Genomic DNA, 19,310 nt, shown 5'->3' with positions numbered 1-19,310 from the left:
TGCCCAGCTGCCATGGCTAGCTTTAATTGGTTGAACCAATAAATCCGTCGAAAGATTTACATCCGTTTTCGTCTCTTCCTCCCCCTCCCTCCCCACCCTGCTCAAACCTGCCCCCCTCTCCCCTCCCACCCAAATAGGTAAGGAGAGCAATTTGGGAGAGGCCGACTTGCAGCCGAGCTCCGACCCTTCGGGAATGGACAGCAGCTACCTCAGCGTGAAGGAGGCCGGGGTGAAAGTGCCCCAGGACAGGGCCAGCACGGACCTCCCCAGCCCCATGGACAAGGCCGACTCGGAGAGCAACAAGGGCAAAAAGCGGAGGAACCGCACCACCTTCACCAGTTACCAGCTGGAGGAGCTGGAGAAGGTCTTCCAGAAGACCCACTACCCAGACGTCTATGCCAGGGAGCAGCTAGCCATGAGGACAGACCTCACCGAGGCTCGTGTGCAGGTAATGGGGGGGACGGCTTGGGGCTGGGCGAGACGTGGGCGAGCTGCAAACAAGCCCGTGCTCGCTGGGGAATGAAACCACGAGCCCTGCAAATTTCTTGTCCCTTGCTGCACCTGAGGTCCCTTGCAGCCCCACCGCAGCCTGCAGGCAGCCGAGCCCGACCCAGAGCTCGTGCCGCAGGCTGGGACACCTCTCCGACAGGGACAGGATGGGGAGGTACGTCCGTGTCTGGCGCTAGTGGCAGCTCCTTTATTTGGGCTGGTGTCCCGGGCTCCAGCGTTCACAGAGATGCCCCTTGTCCTTGAGCTAATGGGACAGTAAGCCTCACCATCACCCTCAGCAAAGCTATTTTACAAAAGCTCCTTTCTCCAGGAGACTCAGCAGGGGACATATAGGTTCATAAGTCAGAGGGGGAGCAAGCTTTCCTACAGTATAGGCTCTTTCTGGCAAGATGGGGATGCAGAGGTGACCAGGACTTTTGGTGCCAGAGGTGATAGAGGAGAGGCAGCTCTTGTTGCCTGCTTGGCTAAGCAGGTGCTGAGACTGCGCGAAGCCTGGTGATCCGGGGCAAAAAGGTGCTCCCACCGCCTTGAGAGGAGCAGGAGAATCAAACAGCCGCACTCCGGTCTCAACCACCTCCACCCACACCGGTCCCAGCTCCCGTGAACCAGCTCCCCCGAACTAACTGGGGGGTCCGGCAGAGCCAAACCCCACACTGACGGAGTGAGTGATTCTCCGAGTGCTGCTCTTTCCTCCGAGTCAAGGTTAAACCGAAGGCCTGGTAGAGCTCGGAAGCACGTGCAAAAAAGGAGCACCATCGCTTGGAGCGGCCATCCGCAGTTCACGCCTTGATGGCCATCAAAGGTCCAGCTGAAGCTTAGGCTCCCATCCTCCAGTCTAGCTAATCCCGTGACTTCCATCTGCAGGCATTTATCAGTTCACCGCCCCCAGAACCTGCATTAGCATCAAGAATAGCTGGCCCGTGGAGACATCTGATTGTATCTCTTATACCAGGAAGACTCCCAGGTCGCAGGCAGGCCGGCTTGTCCTCTGCTCTAACCTTTACGAGTAGTTGTTGCGAACAGTCAAAGCAGTCAGGCCAGCGTCCTTGCATAAGTCCATTTTAGTCTGGACATTTCCTTCCAGTTTCAACTAGCTGCAGGATTTTGCTTGTCCGCTTGCCTAAACTGGTTTGCAGGGCTGGTGTGCTCTTCTTCCCCACAGCTGTTTCTCTTCAGGCTGGACACGGCTGCATTTCAGCAAGAAAGCAGTGCCATTCCCGTCAGTCCCGCACGTAGAGCGCTGCGGGATGGGCAGGGGAAGCCGGCGCTACAAACGCCAGCTCTTTACTTCTGCCACTGGACGCGCAGCCCTTGATTTCCCAGGGACACATCACAAGTGCTGACGGGGTCTCCCGGGAGGCCAGGCGTAGCATCAGGTTACCAACCGCACAGCGCATGAAATTCCTTTCGCTCAGGAATGAGAATGAGGTGCTGGAGGGTGGCGAGCTCCTCCGGCTCGCCTCAGAGCCGGGGCGTGCGGCTAGCGCATCCCAGCTAGCGCGCAGAGCCGGGCTAGCAGAACCAGGGCAGGCGAGGCAGATGCAGTCCACAAGTTCATTACATACGACCCACGACCTCAGGGTTTAGGTGTTTTGGGTTTTTTCCCCCACTTGACCACCGGAGAACACCGCGGCCAAGGGGAGAAGTACGTCCCCAGGCAGCCAGGAGGAAAAGTGGCGGAGGGAGGGTGCAACTGGGGGGGTTTCACCCTGCCCTGAGATAAGCCGCGGGCAGCCGAGAACAGCTTCTCTCTCCTCTTGAGACTGCCGGCACGCACCTCTCGCTGGGGCTGGCAATGCCAGGGCTCGTGTAATGGAGCAGCTGAAGGACTTGTCTAAGTGGCCTGGCTGCTCGAGCGCTAACCCCCGGGTGGGGTGAAAGGGGTAAGCAACTCGCTTACCCCTTCCCCCTTACTCACTTTTTGCCCCAGCCCCACCGGGAAAGGACCCCGTTCCTCGAGCTGCGGGCTGGCACCCAGCCGCCGCCTTGAGACGAAGGGCTGCCGTGCCGTCAGTAGAAATGCAGATTCCCTTCGGCGAGAACCAGCAAGCTCGTGCCGCGTGTCGTGGGTGCTGGCTGGGGGCACCCTCGGTGCCGGCTATTTCACGGGGGTTCTCAGGGGGCCGGGGCTGCTGACTCTAATGAGCTGCTTAGCCTTGGCACGGCAGCGGCAGCCACCACGAGGGCACGGGGATGCTGCCCGGGGTGGCACGGGGCTGCGCTTCCCACGAGGGAGGCTTTTGGGGCCGGGAGCCTTAGTGAATCGCCCTAGCACCTGTCTCCAGCTCTGGGTTGTGTTAGAGCTTGTTTAGCCTCGGCTTTGGCCTCCCACCCCGCTGGGCAGCTCTGTTCTGCAGGGGCCTCCCCACGCCAGCACCGCAGCACCGAGGGCCATCGGCTCGGGCACGGGGCAGCAGCCCTGGAGACCGACGGCGAAGCAAATGCCTACTGCAAGGACCAAAAGCCCAACCAGGGCCAAGGCAGAGGGTGGAAATCATGAGCCGCAAACCCCTTCTTTCCTTCTGCAAGCCAAATAGCCACTGTGTACTCAGATGGCTTAGTGGGTACGGTGGTGTTGGGTTGATGGTTGGACTCGATGATCTTAAAGGTCTTTTCCAACCTAAACGGTTCTATGAGTCTATGCCCTCCGCCAAGCTGACACAGGCTCTGGGTGCTGTGGGGCTGCATGGGCTTTGAAGGGAGCTCAACAGTCCCTCTCTCCAAGGAAGGTATGGTCCTCTAAGGGATGGCGAGTGTCCTGGGATAATTTCACGGAGGCCGGCTTCAGCTGCCCGCGAGGTCTGAGCTAAGCAAAGCAGAGCAGCAGGAAGGCAAGGTGCCCAGCAGGTTCGAGGTGTGATGCTCCCTCCCACGGCTGAGCCAGCTTTTGGCTGGAGGTCGTTCCCTCTGGCCAGGCTCGGCTCCTTGGGGAGTGCAACCAGCCGCCACGCTGCAGGCTGGAGCAGATGCGGAGCCCAGACAGGCAAGTGGCAGCTCTGGTTTTTTCCCATCCTTTTCCCAAGCTCACGCTTCATTAGTGAAAATAGCTGCCGGAGATCTCAGTGCCTGGAGAAGAGCTCACGCCAGCAGCGGGCATGGGGCCGGCCGTGCTGTCTGTGGAGCGGTGGCATCCCGCAGCCTGGCCCCTCTCCCGCTCCGTTTCTCTGCCCGCCTTGGTTTCCAGCCATCAGTGCTGGTGTCCGACAACATCAGAGCTAATTCCCCCTGCGATGCAATGCGACGTTTTCCCTGCCCGCCCCCCACAACGCAGCCCCTCGTTGCCAAGTACTATTAAGCTACCGCACGTCCCTGTTTTCCGAAGCGGGAGACGTGCGTAAGCCCTGCGCAGAGGCAGAGCCACCCTGCCAGGGAGAGGCTGCCAGGGCTCAGAAAAAAAAACAACTTGCAAAGGTGTGTGGCAGGTGCTGTTTCCATGTAGGTCCCGTGCAGCGTGCCTATCCTATTCCTTTCTCCTTCTCTTCCATGTTTGGGGCTGCAGAGCCCCAGGAAAAGCTCCTGCTCGGTGCCAGCAACCGCCTGAGCTTCTTCCAGCCCATCCAGGGCTGCAGCAGATGCCTGAGACGGTGGCACTAGAGAAACACGGTAGACGTACATGTGCATTCACATATGGCTCCTTCCCCTTGCATGCACACACGTTTACATCCCAAGCCCACGTCAGCCTGGCCCCGGCTGCTCATCTCTCTTGGGCTGTGAGTATCTCTGCCTCCTGGCCTGCCCTGTGACAGAGGAGAAAGAGATGGGGCTGAAAGGAGGTTTTGCAGCCAGGGAATATAACCCCTCGGCCAGCCACCCCTCAGAGCCAGCCTTATGATCGCTGGGACCGTTAATGAAATGTTTTTGGCGGTGACCCTGTGATGCGGCGGGGGCTTGAAAGTGAGAGGGAAATGTCAAACTCTGCTGTAGCAAAATCACCGCCTTGGAAAAAAAAGAAAAGAAAAAAAGCAAAGCAAAGCAAGAAGTAATATATCTTGATCCCTTTTCCCCCATAAAACCCTGGGAGGCTGGTGGAAGGAGCGGAAAGACTGAGCTAAGCCTGCAGGAAATTAAACATGAAATGAAAACAAGCTCGAGTTATTCAATTCTCTCATCCCAGGCTCCAATTTCCCATTCCAGGCCACTGATAAAATGGTGTCCAGTTTCAGCGCTCAAGGATGAATTCTGGCTCTGTTCTTGCAGGCTGGAAAGCAAAGGGCTGGTGGCCATCTCCGGGAAAGAGGGGAGATGGCCCGGCCTTTTGCAGAGGGATGGGATCCTGGAGGGAGACAGACAGACAGACAGACGGAGGCTGAGCAGAGGGAGGAGGGCAGCAGGGACGGAGGACAGGGACGGAGAGAAGGGACGGAGGACGGGGACGGAGAGAAGGGATGCTGCGAGGCTGCTGAGGGAGAGAAGGAACGCGAGAGGCTCGAAGGCGGCGGGCACACCTTGTCCGCCTCGGGGCAGCGATGCGGCGAAGGGCGCTTGAGCACAAGGGCATGGGGCAGCGGGCTGGATCCGACCCCGCGGCTGCCACCAGCCCACCACCACTTCTGCGTGCAGAAGCCAGCCTTCCCCTCCAACCGCTGCTCCGGGGCAGGCAGGAGAGAGGGGAAATCGCCTTTTTCTTTAACTTGGAGGAAGGACGAACGCAAGCAGTGCCGTCCCCCGCTATCCAGCCGTGGTCAGAGGGGCCTGGGTGAGGTCCCAGCTCAGCCCATCCACTCGTGCCCGGCGTGGGGCTCGGTGGCAGGGGCAGACTGGTGCCAGGGTATCGGCAGTGAGACGGCAAGCAGGAGCCTCCCACTTTCTTTGTCTCGGGCCGTTCCTGGCCTCTCCACCCCCCCCCCGCAGCACATCAGCTGTGTATGCATATGGATTTAGGTACCAGCATATGGCTGAATGTTTATGGAGACATGAAACATTTTCTGTTCTGTAGATTTTTATAGGGCTGATTTGGTACGTCAGGGCTTATCAAAGCATTGTCTGCAGGAGTCAGATACATGACATTACCCTACACTCCCACTCTAATTGTTAACACCGAGATGCAGCCCACAGCGACTGCTGATCCCTGCACGAAGTACCCCAGCCTGACCCCAGAGGACACGCTGCACCGACTGCTGCGACCTCCGCCGTCACCTCCCCGTCCCATAGCAGCCTCCCTTGACGGAAGGTGACAGGCAATGAAAGGAAGATGGACTTTTGTTGGCTTTTAGATTTGCTTTTTAAAAGTAGGTGTCTTCTACGATTGAGGAAATACTTAGGATTAGTTGGCTTTTTGCTGACATCTTCACATTATACATTGCCTTGCCTGCCCTGGTTTCCCTGGAGCGCTGCGGAGGCCTGGAGAAACCCAACTGCAAGACACCAAGCAGCCAAAAAGGACTTGGACCAGAGGAGAAAGAAGAACTTTAAAAAGTGGCCCAAACCTTGTCACAAGCATTCCAGAGCAGTGGCTCGCTGCCAGCCCTCGGAGCGTCTCCAGTGCCCCCAGTACCAGCACTGGGACTGAAGACACTCCTCGTTTTCAGCCTAACGCGATGATTTGCAATAGCTTCCCAGCCCACCAGCCGCATGGGGATTGCCATTCGGGAACCACCCGCTTAAACCATTTTGCTCTGCCAGCACCAGTTCAATCCAATGCATAAATCAGGAGCAGCACAGCAAAAGCCTGTGCCGGACACCCCGCTCCGCCTCAGCCAGCCCCGGGAAACCTCCCTGTGGCTCCGGCAGGGCGGCTGCCCTGCCGTCCCGGGGAAGCTGAGCGCACGAATCCCACGCTGACGGTTTTGGAGATCATGTCGCAGAGCCAGGCACGGCCGTGGAGCTGGGCGGGATGCTCGGATGGAGCCGGGCGGGATGCTCAGATGGAGCCAGGTGGGATGCTCAGATGGAGCCGGGCGGGATGCTCGGATGGAGCCGGGCGGGATGCTCGGGTGGAGCCGGGCGGGATGCTCAGATGGAGCCAGGCGGGATGCTCGGACAGAGCCGGGTGGGATGCTCGGACAGGCTCCCCTGCACAACAGTGCAGGTGTGCGGGCAGGCCAGCCGGTGCCTTCGCCAGGCAGGGGAATGGCCGCATATGCCTGGCATATGTTTGCCCCGGCCTCGTTCACAGCCAGCGCTCTGCTTCCCTACCTGCTTTCCACCCCTCTGTGCACAGCGGGGCCTCCTCCGCCCGAGGAGGAACCAGGTCACCACCGCTAACTTTGAATCTGCAGATCAAAGCGGCACGATCTGGGCCAGCCCTGGGACTGGCCTGCAGCTGGGCTGGAGCGGCTGTGCCAAGAAGAGGTAGAAGAAAAGCAGACAGATGCCTGGGGCATCAAACCTGCTCCAGTAGGATGCTCTTCATGTGGAGCATGTGCTCAGCCGGGATAACGTTAGGACTTTCCTGCTGGTGCTTTTTGCACCCGCTGAAAATCCTCACGGGGTTGTTGATTCTGCGTGAGGGGTTAAAATCCGATTGCTGCTTTGGGTAGGGCTAGTCTGGCCAGCTTGCGGATGGCCCATGCCCGTGGCATTGCCGGGGCTGTGGGGCAGGGTGCTAAACCCTACACCAGCTCATATGGGGAGGACGTGCCCGGGCACCGCGGTGCACGGCCAGACCCTCAGCTGCCCACTCGTACCACAGGGCTGGCCGTGGTGGGGAGCTGCGGGAGACCAGCGGGAGGCTGCCTACACGGTGGGGAGGGGGCAAACTGAAGCAGGAGAGCCTGACGTGACTTTTCGAGCACAAGCAAGAAGGTCAGCTCAGAGCAGAAACCACAGACCCTCGTGCCTGCCTCTCCCTGTAGCAGCTTCTAGCTGCGCTGACGCAGGCTGCAAATGCCCACCGCTCTCTTGCCCCCCCCCAAAACCAGCCTGCCGTCCCACCCCGCGCCTGGCTCCCCCCGCTATCCTCCAAAGACGTGAGCTTCCCACCCGGCATCTGGTTCCCCCAGCTGCCTGCCAAGCAGCGGAGCTGCCCCACGGCCAGGCGCAGGCAGGGCCAAGTTGTTCGTTAGCCATTGCCCCCCCCCCCCGCCCCGGCTCCCCTCCACGAGTCACCGTGTAAAACTCGAAGCAGAACCGAGCGGCTCTAGGACTGCTCCTTTCATGCACTGGCGTGACCTGCACAACCCAGCCCCTGGTGATTGCCTGCATCTCTCAGTGCCTTCAAAGCGGCTCTTGATTGATGTGTTTCCCTGACTCACAAGCTTCAAGAGGCTTTGAAGACACTGGGCCAGGCTCTGATCTCTCTTAGGCTGATGCAAATCAGGAGCAATGGTGCTGACAACAGTGCAATAATCCACACTGATGTCAAGCCAGTAAAAATAAGAGCAGAAACAGAGTTTTGGTCTTTCGTCTGCCTTGAAGGGATCTGAGCAGCACTGTGAAGCAGAGAGCTGCAAACCCTGCAAAGAAAACTCGCTGTAAAGCAAAGGACACGCAGTGCCGTCGAAGGGCACTTGTCCTTTCCTGCAGTTAAGGAGGGAAGGGGTGTTGGCTTTTTACTTTTTGTCACAGTTAAGAAAAATAAGACTGAGAGTTCAGTGAGAAATGCAAGCTCTTAGCCAACGGCATCGTCATAGCCAGAATTAGGCTTGGGGAAAGCCCCAGCACTGCTGGTTTCAGCCTGGCAGCAGCACACACGGACGTATTCGCACTTCTCGTCTGGGACCGGCTGACGGCAAAAGAGCCGCGGGCAGCGCCTGGGTAACGCTGATTTGGGGGTGTGAGGGAGATGGGCTATCCCAGGGCAAACCAGACCGTGGGAGGCAAGAGCTGCGACCGTCCCCAGACAGGCAGGACACCAAAAGATGGGCATCGCCTTTTGCCTGGGGTGCTGGTCCCAGATCCCCCCAGGGATGCGGGGCAGGACCGCTGCTGCCCCGCAGGGCTTGCGTGCGGAGCAGCACCCCGTCCCCGTCCCGCGCACAACCACCCACCCGGTGAAGCCCTGCTTGCCGGTGGGCTCCCCGGGGGGCTGCCAGGCTCCCAGCCACTGCCAGCAGCTCCCCTTGTTCACAGTTGTGTCCCCCCCCCCTCCCCGGTCCCCCTCTCCCCAGGTGTGGTTTCAGAACCGGCGAGCGAAATGGCGCAAGCGGGAGCGGTTCGGTCAGATGCAGCAGGTCCGGACTCACTTCTCCACCGCCTACGAGCTGCCCTTGCTCACCCGTGCTGAGAACTACGCCCAGGTGAGCGCATCCCCCCCCCCCCAACCCTGGTCCGTCTGTCCCAGTGCCTACTGGACACACCACCTCTGCTCCCAGTCCCCCCCACTCCCCTCCCCAAGCAACGCTTCGCTTCTCGGGTTCATCCACCTGCAAGGCTGCAAGATCGCCGGGGCCGGGGCTGTATTTCCAAGCAGGGAAGGGCCAGGAGTTATTTAGCCGGGTGTCCTGCCTGGCTGCCTCGTGTCCTGGCCCGGAGCAGCCATCCCGAAAGCGGGCACCAAGCCCGGCGTTGCGTGACACGGTGCAGTCGCCCTGCTCAGCCCATCCTATTGCGCTGTCCTTCTCCCATCAGATGCGCTACTGCTCACTAACTGGTTTGGAAAAGCTCCAAAAGGCTGTTTCACGCCTAAAAACCGGCAGTTCCCAGGAAGGCTTCTTGTTGCCGTGCCTAGGTTTCCATGCCCCTTTTTTAGGCGGTTGGACAAAAGTATTTTTTCCTCTGGCAAATTCCCACAGCTGTCTCCCAGCAATGGGCTGCGGTACCCGCAGCACACTCGATGACGTCTGGGGATTCTTCCCAAGGGACTTGTGGGTTTCCGCTCCAAAGGAAGGGTGGGAGCAGCCTTGTTGAGGTATCTGGGGCTGCTGCTGGGGCCCGTTGAAACCATTCCTGCCCTTGCCCGGGAGACAGGTGACACGGCTGCCTCCCTGCCTTAGGTTCTTGTCCTGGGAAACTTGTCACCACGGCTCAATGGCCCCACAAAGCACTCCTTCTGTCCTGCCGACTCCTCTTCCCGCCACCCAGAATTTTCTCGAGGGCGCAGTTCCACAGGCGTGATGCTCTGAACCCGACTCGTCCTCACAGATCTGTTGGGAGTCCTTCCCCCCCTCCCTGAACGCCCCGGCTGTCAGCCACCTCCCCAGCCAGCGCCGCACCAAAGGGCCCCCGCAGCCAAGCTGAAGGCGTTTGACCTCTCTCCTGCTTGGCATCCCCCCCCCCCAAACCAAACACGAAGTCCTTATGAAACAGCTGAGAGATGCCAAAGCAGCTTTTCAAGCAGAGGACACTCTCAGCAGCCTTTTCAGCACTCCCTTCTCTTGCCTTTGTAACTTAGACTGCTCCCTCCCTCCATACTGCCCCCCTCTCCCAAGTCCTAGAGATCAAAAAAATGAAAAGCAATTTGCAAGAGGTAAGAGATCAGAGAGGGCCCAAGGGTGAGCGGTGGGATGAAGGGCCCTTTGCTCTCTTGCTCCAGCCAGCTGCTTGCCTCCTCCTCCTCGCTTTCATCCTGCGTGCCCCTGTCCCCCCGCTCCGCCGCAGCACACCTCCTCCTGTTGGCAAAGGCTCAGCCCCCCTCTCTTCTTCTGCAATATCTTTTTATGAGCGATGCTTCAGGAGCCCAGACGGCCGCTCGAGGGTGAGAGGCAGGGAAACTGCCCGTGCTGGGGGCTGAAAGCAGCTCACCTCCGACGGGCACAAAAAAGCTCTTGCGTAGGCAAAGCTGCCCCGAGCTGGGGCAGGAGGGTGGATGGGCAGTCTCGCGGCATCCCTTGCTGCCTGTTCCCTCTGTCGCGGGCAGGCCTGTGGAAACGCCGTGGATGGCACCGGGTTTTCTGCGCCCAGAGCATCCCTGCTCCACAAAGCGCTCGCGGGGCAAAAAAAAAAAAAAAAAAAAAAAAAAGAGAAAAGGCTGGGAGGGGGAAGAGCTGAACAGAGAGACACTGTGGCAGAGGAGGTCCTGTTCCCTGGGAGTTAGTCTCCCGCACTCCCTGCCCCTCTCCAGGCTGGCACACAGATTTTGAAGCAGATCTGCTGGCTCCGGGGCCCAGCATATCGCATCCCCTCGCCCGCAGGGCAGGCCAGCCGCCGGCCACGTCCCGCGCGGAGCAGCCCTGACGCTTCTTTTCCCACCCGCTCCTCCCTCCAGATCCAGAACCCCTCCTGGATCGGCAACAACGGAGCCGCCTCCCCCGTGCCCGCCTGCGTCGTCCCCTGCGAGACGGTGCCCTCCTGCATGTCCCCCCATGCTCATCCCCACGCGGCCGGCGGCGTCTCCGAGTTTCTCGGCGTCTCCGGTCCCGGCAGCCACGTGGGACAGACTCACATGGGCGGCCTCTTCGGCACGGCCGGGATGAGCCCCGGCCTCAACGGCTACGAGCTGAACAGCGAGCCGGACCGCAAGACCTCCAGCATCGCTGCCCTGAGGATGAAAGCGAAGGAGCACAGCGCCGCTATCTCCTGGGCGACATGACATGGGTTTCCAGCCCAGCGCCCGCGAGAAAACGGAGAGAGCACACGGGGACAGCCGAATAAATCCATCCGCTTGGACTCCAGACAGCAGTTGCCTCCTCGGGGATCTGAATGCAGCACTTTTAGCTACCCTAGGCGTATAAAGTACATATGTTAACGTAAGTGGAGTGTTTCCAGCGCGAACGCGGCAGCTTCTGGCTTCGTCGGAGCAGGTGGGGAGAGGGAGGCTGCGGAGCAGCACCTCTTCCAGTGAGATCTGGGATGGGACGCGTCCCCTCTCGCTGCCGCCTCCCCAATAACCCGGGCATTTTTTTTCTCCCCGCTCCTTTTTCTGACACCAGATCTGCCTTTCCAAAGAGCAAGAGCCCGCTGGCATTTCAGTGGTTTCTCCCATCCCACCCCCCAATTTGTCGACAGTGTTGCTCAGATCTGTTCTGCCCTGGGCAGGGGACTGGATGGGGACTCTGGCACCAGCAAAGAGCCACCTCTCAGGCTGCTCCCGTCCTCTTAGCAGGAGCCATGACTTCCCACAGCTGAGTGGGGAACAGGGCTGGGAAGATACCCGAGGCTAGAAAGAAGGCAAACGTTAGCCCACCTCCTTCTACCCTCCTTCCTCCCCGTCTTGCCGCCTGAGATGAAGCCCAGAGCCGTAGATGCCCGTGAAGGGAATGCCTCTCTTCCCAACGCAGCACGGTTGGGAGTCTTTGCCAGCCCTCCGGTCGCCCAGCCGGCGATAACACCCCAGCAGACGATAGCTTCCCAGCACGGCTCGCTTCGCCGTGGTCAACGTTGAGGCTCAGGCGCGCGGTGGGGCAGCAAAAGCTTTCCCCTGGCTTTCGCTGGGTCGGGAATTACTATCCTCAACGTAGAGCCAGCAGTTACGGGAGGGGAGCGCAGTTGCCGTGTAAATCCACAGGCCCTCAGAGAGACGGCTCTGAGAAACGGCTCAAAGCGCTAGCACGCAGCCACGGTTGCGTGAGGCCACCAAATTCCCCAGACACCTCGTCTCGGGGTCGGAAACGTGCAATGACAGCCTCTCCCTGCAGCCCTCCGCCCCAGGACCCCGCTCCACGCAGCCACTGCGGGCATCTCCGCGTGGGGGGACGGCCCGGGGAGCAGGCTGGGAAGGAACCCAAGGCTGGACGAGGCGACGCTGCCCCATCTCCAGCCATCTCGGATCCTCTTCGCCTTGCAGAGGAGGCGAGAGACACCAGAACTTGCCTGGTTTGTCCGAGCCCACGTGCCTCCCCGCTTTTCCCTCCCAGCGCTCTTACCTGCAGAGCGCTAACTGCTAAGTAAGGTCTCCTTTGCAAGGCTAAATCTTTTACAAGCTTTTCAATGGTCTTGTAGCGCTAGGAATAATTTTTGAACATCCTTTTACCCCACTGAATTATCACCAAGGAGAAGCTGAAGGTCGGCTGAGCGCTATCACCCACACGGCGTGGCTATTGCAGGCTGAGCTTGAGCTGGCACAGATTCTCTAAGATTCGCAAGGGAACTACAGGATTTTACTCCCATAAAAATTTGTGTGTCACCCTGCCCTCCCTCCTCATGCTCAGTGTTCGGGGATCTTGTAGTTCAGGGTCCAGGAGTGTTTAGAGGTCTTGGAAAAGGCTCCAAATAAGCTACAACCAAATGTCAGGTTTCAGGTTAACAAGACAGACAAGTATTTCTATAGTGCCTAGACTGCCATACGCTACCTAAACGATACACCGTTGCTAGATCAAATGTAGTATATATTTATTGGAATAAGAAAAGACCAGTAGCACTGTCTTTTCTTTCCTCAGAAACGCTGAGATGCCTTCCTTGGCACTCACAGGGAACCAGCAGGCATTTAACACGTACACCGTGTGTACGACCAGGGCCTCCCCCATCACAAGCAGCCAGGACTTCTGTCCCAGCCTAAACATTCAGCCAAGCCATCGGGCACGATGGCCTAGGTGCTAAAAGCGATGCCGATGGCTGAACCAGTCGGGATCACGCCGACCGGTCGGAGGTGGACATCACCCCCGCCGGGCGCCCCAGAAGCCACGGGGAGGGCCGTAGCTATTGAAGAGCTTAGCTGCATTCCCTACTGAAGTTAAAGGGTAGCTTTTCCTCACGGACTTCCACGGGGCCAGGATTTCACCCAAGCTGTTTTAACAGCCCAGAGGATTAAGTGCCGTATCCCTTGTCTTGTTAGAGAGGAGAGTCTCCTGGCAGCAGGCTTGGCATTTACAGAGCCCCCGCTTTCTCTCACCTTCAAATCCACGTGCAAAGCACACGTTGGACTCGCTCAACCTATTTTAAACGCCGCTGGCCCTAAGCCTTGCCTGAAAGCATCACGAGGCGAGGCAGGGGGGGATGTTGTTCCCCGGAGCACCCCCATCGCTGGCTGGGCTCTGCCTCCCTTCTTCGGGTGCTGCCGCCGTACCGGCACGGCCCCTCGCGCCCACGCCTGTGGGTCACGCTGGAAGGTGCTCCCTTCGGAAGCCTCCGAAAGCAGCTGTTCGGGCAGTTTTGAAGCTACGTGCATCTGTACTTACACACATTTTTTTAAATTAATTTAAAAGTTTTTTTTTTTAAACTAGCTGTTAAATTAACAAGAAACTGTATAAATATATATATATATACTTTTTTTTATATATATATATGTACCTTAATCTAGCCAACCTGCGGCTACTGCATTTCTTAAGGGTCACAGGGTCAGTGCTGTTCTTGCAATCTTGAGTTACCATGATGATGCCTTTTTTAATTATTATTATTATTATTATTTTAATACCTTTCAACTCTATTTATGACTTTCTTCTCTATTTATTTCTTATTTAGTATTTCACTCCTGTCCATACGTTGAGTTGCGATTCCCTGGCTCGGACTTACCTTCGAAGCTGCAAGCTTCGTCGTCCCCAGCCACCCCAAAACCTGCCATACCGCTGGTGGCATCCTCTGTGGGTGCAGCACCCAGCTGCCCTCTCCGGCCTCACGGAGACAGCGAAACGTTTCTCCCAAGCAGTCCTGGCCGTGCAGCGGGTACCCTACAAGGGAGCTGCTTTATGTTGCCCAGACCCATCCCAGAGCTTCGAGACCAGGAGGATGTAAATAGCGAGAGCAGGATGGGTTCCCGGCCCCGGTTTAAAAGCAGTCGGGTACCACTCGGAGGCACTTCTTCGCCTACGAGCTGTAGTTAGCGCTTTGGTAGCAACTGCAAACCAGTAGTGAACCAGGTTGGGGCTTGCTGGGTCCAAACTTTTCAGAGCTGCTGTGCCCGAACGAGCTCACGGAGAGGGGCTCCGACTGCCTTCTCTTGAACACGCCACTCCGTTCGGGTCTCGCTGCCCCAGCACCTAACTGGGCAGAGCCCGCGGGGAAAAGGACCGACAGCAAGGCGAAGGAGAACCAGCCTCCCTTCTCCTCTCGAGCCCAGGGCAGCGCGCGAGGCAGCGCGCATCCCGGCCGGAGCACGTATCCCTGCCGGAACGTGCCTGGCCTGAGCCGGGAACGCGGGCAGGGCGTTAGGGGAAGACGCCGCGTCACCCGTGATGTCGCAGAGCTGCGGCACGCGTCGCTTTACCTGCCACGGGGACGCGGCGCCAAGCCGGGCTGGGTTTCTCCGGCGGTGGAGGTGCGTTTCCCCGATTCCCAGAGTACCCCCAGACCGGGCAGCGTGTTGTAAAACACTCCCCAAACAAACAAAGGCAAAAAGGTAGTTTCCCGGGAAAGGTTTGAAAAATAATCAAGCGGAGGCAGAGCCCCGTGTTTATTTTGCTGCTCTGACTGACACGGCAAAAAGCAAACAGACCCAAGGAGAAATTAAACCCAAATGGGAAGGAGGGGCGGAATCAGATGGAAAGTCATTCAGCCCTTCGCAGCTTCCCAAAGGGAGCTGGGAGGAGGCGACGGAGCGGCCTTGCACCCCCTTAACTCTTTGCTGGTAACATGGTTCCCCACTCCCCCCACATAGCTAGGTAGGTAGGTAGAGCTAGGACTTTTATACTACTGATTTTGAAGGACAGTTTTCAATGTATAATAATATATCGGTTTAGGTGTGCAGTGTTTGAAAGAGAGACTGGGAGAAAGAAAGAAAACAAACCTCAATCAATATTATTGTTTTTTTTGTTGTAAAATATTGTAACCTTGTATAAACGCAAACATTTTTTTTTTTCCTTTAGCTTAACAGCCTGGGGTAGAACATATTAAAAAAAATAAAAAAGTTTTTAAAAAGTTCAGGAAAAAAAGAATAAAAAAAAATCATTAAAAATGTTGCCATGTGAGGTTTGTGCCATGCAATGTTATTGCCTATGCAGCCATGTATTACCAGTTCATTACAGTGGAATATTAAAAAAGAACAAACAGTCTTGCAGCTTGGTTCTTTTTAACTTTTTCTGAAGTAAAAGTAAGTTATTGCACTTGCAGCTTTTTTTTTTCTTTTTTTTTGGGGGGGGGGGAGGTTAAGGGGGGCTGCAATTTCTGGGCACCAATTTTTATTTTTCCAGTTTTTGAAAGGAGTGGCATCGCTGGGAAGGACCCTGCTTCCCAGCCGCCCTGGCCGAGGGGGCACAAACACTGTTGTTGTTGTTTTGGTTTGCAATAAACTCCTTCTCTTCTCTCCTCTCAACTGCAATCTGGCTGGTTTGTTCCTGACTCATGACAGATGAAATGTGATCAGAGGGGCCTCCAAAATCTCACGTTAATTGAAGTTGGCAAAAAATACTAACAGTGCCCTTTTGAACTGCTGACGCAGTGCAGAATGGATTAGCCGGGGGTAGATTAACAACAGGTGGCAGCTCACGGGCCGCTGCCTCTCCCAGTACAAAGAGATGGTTAACAGCCAGCGGCCAGGCGCGGGAACGTCCTGCCAGCCAGCTCCCGGCTAACGAGGGCCCCTCTGCCTCCGAGCGCGCGGTTCGGCATCGCTCGGCATCACCAACCGGCGCAGAGGGCACCGTGGCCGCAGGGAAGGGAGGAGGATGGTTGCCCTTGCTTACCGCGCGAGAGCTGCTGCTTCTGGCAGAGCTTAAGCCTTGCAGGGCTCCTGCGGGTCTCCCAGCCCTTCCCAAGCGGTCCGTAACAAGGCAGCAGGTAATCCATCACGGCTGGCACAAGGAGAAGTGACTTGGCAACAAGATGCCACGGAGCCGGGGAGCTTCAGCCACCCGGCTACGGCATCACCGCTTTTACACGGCACGGTCACGCTCGGGGCCCTGCGGCGCAAGATCTCCCGAAGTCCAAAGAGAAGACACCCGGAGCTGGCAGTGGGGGGACCTTCCCCCCTGAAAACACTCCTTTCTCCCACATTCCCGCAGGTCCAGCCACGCTCCCTCCCCTCCCAGCTCAGCTCTGGCAGAGGTCTCCAAGTGTCGGCCACCCTCTCCGCCACCGCGGCTCTGCCAGAGGTGCCTGCCGGCAGCCAGACGCTGCTCGCTGGGGCTGCAGGGCGGGCTGAGCCCTCTGGGCTTCACTTCTCTCCGCACCGAGGGGGGGGCTTGTCTTGACCCCACGGGTGCCCAGGGCACGTCTCTTGCCCCATCGCAACGTGGGGAAAATCGGGTTCTGGGAGGGCCCTTTCTGCTGCTTTCGCACCGTCAATCACCTCAGCTGTGACCCCAGTTCCTTCAGATTCCACGGACCCACCAGCACGAGCCCAAGGCCCTGCATCCAGATGCTGGGTGAACTGGAAAGTGCCCTTTGTGTTCAGGGAGAGCCGAGAAGGTGCCCAGCAGCTGTCAACAACCCACCAAGACCCACAGAGCCCTTCTGGCCTTTCCATCAGTTGGCTGGGAGCATCAGCTAGGTTCAGATGGAGCATGGCTGTTTTCCATCTCGCAAAGAAATGGATAATGCAGGTGCTGTTGCAAGCTTATCCATTCCTCTCACTTGTAGGAGAAAAATTCCTTCCCTCCCCAAGCACTCAAAGCCAGACTCTCCAGATGTTGGCAGAATTCAGACTGTTGAGAGCCTAAAGCCAGTTTCAGCAACATCCTGGTTGCACGGGTTTACATCAGAAATTGCTCGTGGCCTGAAAGTTGCCAAAGAGCTAAAAAGTCTCTCCATAAACTCTAGATAGTGGCAAGACCCAGATTAGAAAAGTGCATTCTTTTCTTGAAGCTGCACTTTCCTACTGGCATTACAGGAGTTGTTTAAAACGCATTGAAAAATTTCTCTCTGGGAGATGTGGCTACAGCACCTAGGTTAACGCGTTCCTTCTCTGCTGGAGAATATGACTTTGAGGCAGGGCAAAGTTCGGGCAGCTTTAATGAAAAACAATTTTTTCTTGCTGTAAACTAAAGAGATTTGTCTTTTTTCTTCCTCTTTTTAAAAGCAGGTTATTAACCTTTAAGCAGATGGATGTACAATAACCTTCTCATTGGCAAGGAAGGCAACGGCCATGCAAGGTGCATCTACTTATGGCCAGCTGGAGCCCAGATGTAAAGGTGTTGCATTTAATCTGAGACAAACAAGTGTTTATTATTTGTGAAAGGATCTTCCACTTTCTCTTGCTTTTCAGTTCGTAACTTACTCATGGGGCAAAGACAGATGCTCCAAGTTAGCAATCCGCTCCTTTTGCTGTAGCCTTGCTGAATTCCTGGATCTCATTTTACAGTCCTTTCTGCTTCAGACCTTTTCCCCTCCCTGTTTGTATGAAGTGTGGCAAAGGCAGTATTGTTCCTGTCAGTCCTCAGCTGAAGGCACCCAGCACTAACTGTGCCTAGCACCCAGCTGAGACCTGGCCCTCCCTTTGAAAGAAAGGTTTCACAAGAGAAGGACCCCTAAGTTTTCAAACGGCCAGTCCAGTGTTTTTCTTGAGTCTATGGACACGCAGAAGGGAATACAGAGCCTTTGGCCTGAAAACCTCAGGTATCTTTCCAAGGGACTACGGGCTTATCTACCGGACAAACATGAGAAGTTCACGCTGGACAAGTGGATATCCCTAAGTGGCACTTTTCAGTCAGTCCCAAACTTTGGGTTTTAGTTTTACAGGTTCCCATTGCTGCACAGAATGGGGGTGGGAGGTAGAAGAGATAAGCTTCATCCTTAAAAGCACAGGGTGCAACAGCAACCACACCTCTCAATCACACATGAAAAACCTCATGCAGGTCTGTGTCTCCCAAGTTCATCACACCTGTGTTGGTCAAATGGTGCAGCTTTCACCTTTTTCCAGTTCCCCACCAACTAAAATTTAGGTTAAAAATCCAACAGATGTGACTTAATTATTAAGCTGGTATTTTCTTTTTCTTATGACTCTGTAGAAGTAGTCACAACATGGGATTATTTCTCTTTACAGACACCTGGTTCTCCCCTTGCCCACCTTACCTGTTGTCTTCCCCCCTGTATACGGTCTGGTACTGAGCACCGATTCAAGTTCAGAGATGTAACAAAATCATGACCAAGTTGCATTGATCTCAGTCCACAGTCACTGCAGGGTTGTCATGCTTGTCTGGAGCAGGAACACTTCCTATTTATGCAAGTAAACAGGCATTTAGAGTGAGTAAAGGAAATTTGAAGGAGAATTACTGGATCCTTTTCCAGACAAATGAAGACAGCAAACAGGCAACCTTGCAGGGAGAACCTTTGAGCTGCACTGTTTTCAGTCGGAAAACTCCCTGCGTGCTGCTAGCTCCATGCCACTCCACTTAATTGCTTCAATTGTCGCTGTTATCCTTTAATGGGAAACATAACTCCCTTTCAAAGCAACCACAAGAAGCTGCAGACAGGGGAATCCTGAAGATCAGTAGAGGTGGGACTGCATTACAGCCATTTCCATCAGGCTGAAATTACACAGAGTTCATCAGGAATGTCACTAAATGGCTTCAAGCCAGGGCAGGCTGAATCACGCTGACACTGAAAGTCAAGGCTAACGGTCCTCTACATTGGTATTGAGCTACCCAAAGCTCCAAACAAACAATAGTTCAGACAAAAGCACTGCTGTTCTGCTAAAACACAGCCTTGGGATACTGGTGTTCAACCCTGTTTTTATGCACCCAGCTCCTAATGCCTTGGGTATATGACAGCTTCTCCTCATTTCCTTATCTGCAGATACAGGTAAGAGGCTGATCGTACCCAAGAAGGAGGACCGTGAAGCTCAATTTATTGTGCTCAGATACAGCAGCAGCAGGCATCATAAAAAGAACTTACACCATCCTACATGCACTCCCAACAGCATGAGATACAGCTGAAGGATCCACGACTCAACAGTAAAGCAAAAGTGTTCTAGCTGATTTTTCTGCTAAGCAAATGCCATCTCTGTTTACATACCAATATTAGCAAGAGGTTTGAAGTGACTACCTGCTCATGGGATAACTTTCAGATCCTACAGAAAGATGCAAAGAATACTGCGTTCAGAGTTTTCTGGCAGTTCTTGACAGAAATTATTTTTTTCCAGACTAAAAATTAAAAAGAAAACACAGTACAGGTGG

At 56.0% G+C, this 19,310-nt stretch overlaps 1 protein-coding gene across 4 annotated transcripts in view; it reads left to right on the top strand.

Moving 5' to 3' along the window:
• Positions 1-15,553, top strand: part of ALX4 (ALX homeobox 4) — a 63,884-nt gene extending 48,331 nt beyond the window's left edge. For all 4 annotated transcript variants that reach the window (XM_075030959.1, XM_075030960.1, XM_075030961.1 and 1 more), the window contains 3 exons: positions 138-448; positions 8,559-8,687; positions 10,595-15,553. In XM_075030959.1, the coding sequence (XP_074887060.1) occupies positions 138-448; positions 8,559-8,687; positions 10,595-10,918 (764 nt within the window). In that variant the 3' untranslated portion in view covers positions 10,919-15,553. The remainder of the gene's footprint in view (positions 1-137; positions 449-8,558; positions 8,688-10,594) is intronic.
• Positions 15,554-19,310: the final 3,757 nt, after the last annotated feature.

Source organism: Buteo buteo, chromosome 6, assembly GCF_964188355.1.
Source record: "Buteo buteo chromosome 6, bButBut1.hap1.1, whole genome shotgun sequence".
NCBI lineage: Eukaryota > Metazoa > Chordata > Aves > Accipitriformes > Accipitridae > Buteo > Buteo buteo.
Note: the sequence above shows the minus strand (reverse complement) of the source record. Positions and strands in the feature narration are given on the sequence as shown.